This window comes from Durio zibethinus, chromosome 4, assembly GCF_047325235.1.
Source record: "Durio zibethinus cultivar Kanyao isolate XHJ-2024 chromosome 4, ASM4732523v1, whole genome shotgun sequence".
Classification (NCBI taxonomy): Eukaryota; Viridiplantae; Streptophyta; class Magnoliopsida; order Malvales; family Malvaceae; genus Durio; species Durio zibethinus.
The window spans coordinates 13,703,745-13,711,878 of NC_143165.1; the positions used below are offsets into that span (position 1 = coordinate 13,703,745).

The 8,134-nt window shown below is 34.8% G+C and overlaps 1 protein-coding gene and 1 pseudogene across 2 annotated transcripts; one reads left to right on the forward strand and one right to left on the reverse strand.

The window, feature by feature from the left end:
- The first annotated feature begins 771 nt into the window (after positions 1-771).
- On the forward strand, positions 772-5,848 carry LOC149519212 (putative disease resistance protein At1g63350). Of its 2 annotated transcripts, XR_016341612.1 has the most exons (4): positions 795-966; positions 1,591-4,403; positions 4,496-4,646; positions 5,021-5,848. XR_016341612.1 is itself a non-coding variant. In XM_089759720.1 (2 exons), the coding sequence occupies exon 2, from the start codon at positions 1,603-1,605 to the stop codon at positions 4,330-4,332; it is 2,730 nt and encodes a 909-aa protein (XP_089615846.1). In that variant the 5' UTR covers positions 772-966; positions 1,591-1,602; the 3' UTR covers positions 4,333-5,848. The 2 variants fall into 2 exon arrangements, 1 of the variants encoding a protein (XP_089615846.1); XM_089759720.1 differs by having other exon boundaries at positions 772-966; positions 1,591-5,848.
- Positions 5,849-6,165: 317 nt separating this feature from the next.
- Positions 6,166-7,859, reverse strand: LOC111288897 (pentatricopeptide repeat-containing protein At4g21705, mitochondrial pseudogene; annotated as a pseudogene).
- Positions 7,860-8,134: the final 275 nt, after the last annotated feature.

The following is an 8,134-nucleotide window of genomic DNA, read 5'->3' on the forward strand; positions in this document are numbered from 1 at the left end:
TTTTTATTATATTAAAATAAATAACATTATTTCTCAACATGAACATTAACAAAATTATTTTAAAATTTTTAAATAAAAAAAAGAAAAAGAAAAGGTTGAAATGTATGGATATTTTTATTTTTATACTTCCTCTCTCTCTTGTTTTTTTTTTTTTTTTTGGTTCATCTTTCTATTTTGGATATCTCATGATTATGTCCTTTTTTTTTAACATTTAAAATTTTTATTTTTTATATTTGAAAATTATTTTTTGAGATTTTTAAAATTTTTTAACATAAAAAATCATAAAATTTTAATTTTATAAAAAAATTTAATTTTAATATTCAATACATTAAAATTTAAATTTTTTAAAATTATGGAAAGTCAATATAAAAAAAGCAAGTTAAGATGAAAAGAGTACTACAATTATAAGAATAAAAAGGTTAAAAAAAAAAAAAAACCGATGCGTTACAAACTTCACTAAGGAAGTGTAGACTAAAAATCAAATCGTGTCGAGCAGTGAAATTCAAATACAAATTCAGCGACAATTTTTGTTGAGAAAGCAACCCCACCGGGGGTACGCGCTCTTAATCTGCAACTGCTGAGCCAAAAAAGTCAACAAAGATAGCTATTTGCTATAATCTTGCCGTGTGGCACCCATCATGAAAGTTGGACGAAGACCATAGCAATTGACTTATAATTTTGGTTCATTAGTAATCTTGTTTTTTCCTTGCACTTTCTTTCGCACTTCCTTTTCTTCTTCCTAAATACCATTCTCATCTTTTTTCCTTGAGTGAATATCAATCAATTTGCTAACACTGAATTACATATCCTTTTACCAGTAGTTGATTCAGCCTTTTACCAGTAGTTGATTCACTATTTCTTTGCTCCATACACTTCTTCTACCCAGGTTCTGCTCTTTTCTTCACTGCTCTTTGCTCCATTCAAGGTCTTGCCGAAGCATCAGCCAGTCTAGTAGCTCAACTCAAGGTAAGTAATTTAATTTCCTGTCTTCTGTTTCTTTTTCATGCATGTCATGATTTTGTTTTCTCTTCTTTTTTTATTAATGCTGTTACTGTTCCTCTTCACTACTTATGTTGGATTTTTAAAATTCTTTGTTTAAGATTTTCATTTTAACTTTTTTAATGTTATGGTTCCTTAGAAACATGAGTATTATGATCATGCAATTACATAAAAGAACAAAGCTTAGAAGATTGTTGCAATTAATTGGCTTTATGTTTTGGAAATAGTAATAGTAATACTAACAGCCTTGATAACTGATAACAGTATTTAAGGCCAGGAAATCGGCAAGACCAGAATGTAATAGATCCATGAAAATTCACTTAGAAATGTTTATAGCAAAAAATACGTGGTAATATGGTAGAATAGAATTTATCCACAACAATATAAAGGCTGCAACGCTTTTGTAAGACACCATCTCCAGAGTCCAGAGGAGTCAAAGAATATATAATATTGATTCACATCCTTAATAACCGACTTGTCTAATTAAAATAGGTTCCTTAGAAATTTACTTCATCTATATATTTACATGGTAATGGTTATAAAGTATATCAAAATGGTTTATGATATACATATTTGTTCTTATGTACGTAGGGACTTACAGCCATGAATTTCTTCCTTACTAAAATCGATAAATTTTGGGACACTCCGACAAACCTTGATGAGAACATGAATGACCTAAAGAGAAAACTTGAGAGACTAAATGCTCTAAAAGAAGATATGGAGTCAAGAAGGAGCACAGAGTTGCATCCAAGAAAGAAACTAAAGAAAGAAGTTGAGTTATGGTTCAGAAATGTTGAAAGAATAGACGGCCAAATCCGAGACCTTGAACAAAAAATTGGAGAAAGTAACGCTATCTCACGTGGACTCTTCAAAGGAAATGTTTTCAAAAAGATACATGAAGTTGAAGAACTTTATCAATGGGGTAATTTTCGCGATAGTTTGGTAGTTGACAACCCTGGGGTGATTGGACAAGCTCTATCAACCACAACTTTATTTGTTGAAGCTGCAAAGATTTGTATAGAAGAAGTTTGGGCCTACTTGATGGGTGCTGATGTTCAAAAGATTGGAGTTTGTGGAATGGGAGGAATAGGTAAAACAACCATCATGAAGTTTATACACAACCAACTTTTGAATGAAACAGAAAAATTTGACATTGTGATATGGATCACTGTATCAAAGGAGACGAACATCATTAAACTGCAAAATAGGATTGCACGTGCAATGAAAGAATCCCTTGATGAAGATGAAGATGAAACAATGAGAGCAGGGATGATAAAGGAGATGTTGACTCGTAAAGGCAAGTATGTGTTAATCCTAGATGATTTGTGGGACAAACTTTCTCTTGAGGAAGTAGGCATCCCCGAGCCTTCTAATGGGAGTAAATTACTGGTAACAACTCGGTTATTAGATGTGTGCCACTATCTGAATTGTCAGGAAGTTAGAGTGCCTACTCTTTCAAATTCAGATGCATGGAGCTTGTTCTTGAAAAAAGTAGGTGAAGATGTTTCGAATCATCCAGATCTATTACCCATTGTGGAATTAGTTGCTATAGAATGTGATGGTTTGCCCTTGGCTATTGTTACGATAGCAAGTAGTATGAGGGGTGTACGTGATGTTCATGCGTGGAGGGATGCACTCCATGAATTAAAAAGCAATGGAGAAACTGTGAAAAAGATGGAAGAGAAGGTATTTCAACGACTTCAGTTCAGCTATGATCGTTTACGGGATGAAGAGCTGAAAAATTGCTTCCTCTGCTGTGCCTTATTTCCTGAAGATTGGGAAATAGATACAAATATGCTTATCAATCTTTGGATTGCGGAAGGGCATATAAAAGAAATGGACAGCATGCAACAAGAGATTGACAAGGGGCGTACCATACTGGATGAACTCAAAAACAGTTGTTTGATAGAAAATTGTAATACAGCTAGAGGTGCAGTGAAGCTGCATGACGTTGTGAGGGACATGGCATTACACATCACAAAACCAAGATTTTTGGTGAAAGCCGGCATGCAATTTGAAAGGATACCTGATGTGCGAGATTGGAATGAAGATTTGGAGAAGGCTTCATTGATGGAGAATTGCCGATTACAAATTCCATCCGAAATGCCACCCCCAAAATGCCAAAAGCTCACTACATTATTGTTGTCCAACTGCTCTATAAGGAGTATTCCAGAGTGTTTCTTTGAGCAAATGCATGGACTCAAGATTCTTGATCTTTCTGGGAATTTTATTGAGAGTTTACCAAATTCCATCTCTAATTTGGAAACTCTCACTACATTATTGCTTGGTTATTGTGAACGGTTAGAGAAGGTGCCATCTTTTTCAAAACTTCAAGCTTTAGAAAAGTTAGACCTTAGCGTAACAAAAATCAAGGATATACCTCAGGGGATGGAAAGGTTGGTAAATCTCAGGTATCTTGATTTGAGTTACACGGAAATAACAGAGATGGCCGATGGAATATTGGCAAAATTCACATCCCTTCAGCACTTATCAATACGTGGATTTCATTATAAATTATTCATGAGCGAAGAGGAAATAGGAGCATTAATGAGGAAGTTGGAAATCTTTGAAGGGTGTTTGTCTGACTGGAATGAGTGGAACAGTTGTGCCCAAGGTTTGCATGCTCAAGAAAGATGTCCTCGTCAATACATCATTCATGTGGGTCGTAAATCTCATAGGAATGACTATGACGGGGATTCGAAAAAGTTCATTGAATTATGTGGCTGTGACATGATCTGTACAATTGGTATTAAGATCTTCTCTGATGTTGAGGTTTTGAATATTAGGGAATGCACTATGGATTTTTGTGAAGAGTCATTATTCTCATGGTTTATCCCAGTACCACATAACAAATTTTCCTCTCTTTCTCATGTTGATATACTTTGTTGTGGAAATATAAAGAAGCTGTTCTCGTCCAATTGGGTGCTGCACAACCTCCAAAATTTGAAAACTTTATGGGTTAAGTCATGTTGGGATATGGAAGAAATAATAGCATCAGAATCAGAAGTGAAGGGAGCAGGAAATGGAGTTACCATCAAACTTACACTTCCAAGATTAAAGGAATTGACATTGTGGTATCTACGAGATTTGAAGAGCATTTGTGGTGCAAATGGAGTAGTGGTTTGTGATTCTATTGAGGAGATTACTATAATTGGTTTTCCAAAATTAAAGAGGATACCTCTGAATCTTCCCTTGCAAGATGATGGCCAACCATCTCCTCCTTCCTCTCTTAGAAGAATTGTAGCAAGTAAAGGGTGGTGGGAATCGGTGGAGTGGGACCATCCACATGCCAAGTCTCTGTTGGAGCCCTACTTTAACGAGTGGCACTGTTAGTTGCCTGTTTGTAGAAATGCCTGATCACTACAGCAGTCAGTGTTTCTTTGATCAAATGCCTGACAATAACGGTAGTTTATTTCTGACACTTTCTTTCTTTCTTTCTTTCTATTTTCACTTTCTTATATGTTAATCTCTTGCTTGACCTTTCCAATTTTCTTAGAGATCTTTCTAGCACACCGAGGATTATTTGTTATGATTATTTCGCAGCAGTAGCAACAGCAACAGCTCACACACTTTGATGTTTGGAACTCTCTTGATGCATGTTCTTTTCAAGTCTGATATGTTTCTGCCTTCTCGTTGATGTTTACAAGGTTTGTGGGAATTTTGGTCAAATTCTTCAATTGCTCATATTTGGATTGAAGTCTGTTCTAAATCATCTTGAAAAAACTAATTCTTTTTTCACAAAAGTTTGAATCAAGTTCTTTATGGCAATTCCTTAAAATGCTTTGTTGAAATTCAAAATCTTTACGGATAATTCTTTGTTGAAATTCATATAAACAAGGAAAGCACATTTTGAAATAAAGATGAAAGGTTATCTTGATTTTCACCATGATTTTAAAGAATTATGCATTAAGTGAGAAATAATTTCTTCAAAAACAAACTTGAGGATTTATGTTTTCTTTTTTGCTTTAAATTGTTATTATATATAATTCTACTTCATTTTTTTTTTCTCATCTTTTCCTAGATACATTACCTACTCGAGGATTAGAAATGGCAATTGCTCACTCTAAGATTGAAGTAGAATAGTAAATTTCACTCGTTTGCTGAACACCAGAGTTCCTCTCAATTCGCTTAAATCATCTTCACCAACTTCAGAATTACCTCTGTTTTCTAGTGTAATATTTGTTGGCTATGTACTTTATTTCATGTCTGTTACAAAAACATGTCAATGACTTTCTCTCTGTATTAATCATCGAAAACTAAATGCTCCGGATTTGATTGTTGGCCAGATTCTGTTACGCTTAATTCTGCTGCAAAGCTGTTGGTTATTTTTCCTTTGCAGTGCAGATATTTCATTTCAAAATTAATTGCTGAAGTTGGAAAGAACCTTATGAAAGAAATTTGTGTATATTAGATGGATGATGGTATTTGGGGATTGGGAGGGCTAGGTACAACATTATTACAAGAAGAAACTGGGAAACGAGTTCTGTTGAAACGCATCAATATGGGTTGGATCAGCAATCACAATGAAAAAAAATGATTGATTGACGCTCAGTTTATGTCCTATGAAGATTTTTGTACTTTAAGTCTACAGAAGCTCACGAATTGGCCTCCACTTAACACAAAATAGCTGCATGAAGATGCTTTTTCCACTGGCACCCACCACGAAAGTGGCACCAAGACCATAACAATTGACTCTCATTTCTCTTTTTTTTTTCCCTTGCATTTTCCTTGTCACTTTCTTTTCTTCTTCCTAAATCCCACCTTCATCTTTTTTTTCTTTGATTGAATATCACATGAATCTTCAACTGCTTTTTCATAAGTAACATCACAATTGTTTCTTTCCCACTGTCTTTGAAAGTGGGGCAATGTGTTACTTTCTTTTTCTTTTTTATATCCCACTTGTTTTTAAATTACTAGAATGACTAAACTGGAACAAGCTGTCCTACTTGTTATTAAATCCAAAAAGCAAAATGGGATAAAAACAAGTCAAAATATCTACACATAATTTTCAGAGCAGGTTCCTTGTAGAGATAAGAAATAAACCTATTAACAATGAGGAAGAGCAAAATGATCGTTACAAAACTTTCAACATAGCAAGTTCCAGTTACAGATCATCATTGGCCAGATTGACAGCTAAAAGATTCTATACCATCCAACACTGATACTTCAAGGAATTATTAGCAATTCCACTAAACCTTTCTGACAATATCCAAAAGAAGAACATTTGGCACTCGGAAATCATAAGTCTTACAAGATGACTCCCACTTTTTAAGCAACTTTTCCTTATGTAGTTTATGTTGGTGAGCTTCTTACATTTGGCCTTTTAAAGGCCCCACAACAATTTCATTTCGTCTAAGTTTCCCAAACTAGCGTACGTTGAAATCAAATGGTCGTAGCCTAGTGCATTTTTGCCTACTTTCCTCTCACATTCCTTCAAATAACGAAGTGCCTTTTCGTTAAGACCTGCTTTTAAGTAGTGGTTTGCCACTGCGGAATAAGTACCCCAATCCATTTGAATGTTCTGTTGACTTTCCATTTCTTGTAGAACCTTCCCCATGCTGTTATAATCAGATCTTGCCACATAAGAATTTATACAAATTCTATAGCTGAACATGTGAGGGGAGACACCATTGATCTTCATCTCCAACAAAACATCAGGTACTTTTTCCAGTTGATCTACGTTGGTGTAGAGGCACATGAGGTTATTGTAGTTGAGAGGAGAGGAAAGAAAACTCATCTCCCTCATATTCTTCATAAGGGAAAGGGACTCATTGATAGGGCCTTCTCGAACATAGCAATTTAAAAGAGCACCATAGGTCTGAACAGTTTTATCTTGGTCTTTCATGCTACCAAAGAAGTTTTCTTCAGACCTTAGGCCATGAACTCTACCAATTAGATCCAACTGCACGGCACAGCCACTAGATGAAAATTTGAGGTCATTGCTACTCATCCATTTAGAAACCTGCTCTGCCAAGAACCCAACATATAAGCATGCAAGAAATATGCAAACTCTAAAACTCATACATACCGGCAGAGCATTTGATAATTGGACAGAGGATTTTCTACTTTACTGCATCCATGATGGAAATGAATAGTTGCAAGAACAAAAGAAAGACATTTACAATGTTATAAAAGATACATACTATATGTTTACACGTCTACAGCTAAAGATGAACACTAGTTTTTTTAATACTTCAGGATTTAAACTTTACTCGATGGAACTAAAAGAGTCGAGGACTCTATCATCAGACCACGCAAACGTTAGCAATTAATAGCTTTTTAGTAAATCTTAGTGGTGAAGTTTTACTTTTTAGTATTATCAGGATGGTAGTCTCAAACATAGAGGGATTGCAAAGCTGTCACCCCGTAAGTATTGGAGCATTTTCCAGCCTCAAATTATGACGTCTTTTTTTTTTTTTCAAATTCAAATTTAAAGTTCATTTAAATCAGTGTTGGGGTTATCAATTTCTTTGAGGGTTTAGAAAATTTTTTTTGGATAGAAAACAGCTAAGAACAAAATACCCAGATTTTCTTTTCCTCACATTTTTACCATTTTGTAATCATCATCCGTATTCTAACCAATCAAAACATAAGCTCTATGACAGAAAAATCTCTTTCCTTTACTCAAACCAATCAACTCTATTTACCTTCAAGTCATGACTATAACGACTACGAGCACGTAGGTCACGGATGATAGGCTGTTGCTGGAATTCGTCGACATTTTTTCCTTCTTTAACCTACTGTAGAAGAACTGGAGCTACACTGCAACTTGGGTCTCCTACAGCATTGATTCTTGGATGAAGGTTGTTTCTTTTTACCGGGTTTGGTTTCAAACAATATGTTCTTTTTCTTGCCAACATCACTTTTGTTGGTAAAATTTTGGTCTTGTTGTATAAGATTGTGAATTACGTTCTTGACGCCATTGAAGTCAAGGGCTTTCAGGTTTTGCAGTCGGAGTGATTTATGCACTGTTGGGTCAGTAAAAATTGGGTTTGGACTTTGGGGCCCAAAAATTATACAGCATAAAAATTACATCTTCCTTCTCGAAAAAACTTCACTTCTTTTCATTTTTATCTTGTCAAAATTTTTCAATTTCGACCTTTTTTATATTTATTATTGAGAAAAAAGAAGAAAA

Coding starts and splice junctions, on each gene's coding strand:
- LOC149519212 (XM_089759720.1), top strand. CDS start 1,603: ATGAATTTCTTCCTTACTAAAATCGATAAATTTTGGGACACTCCGACA.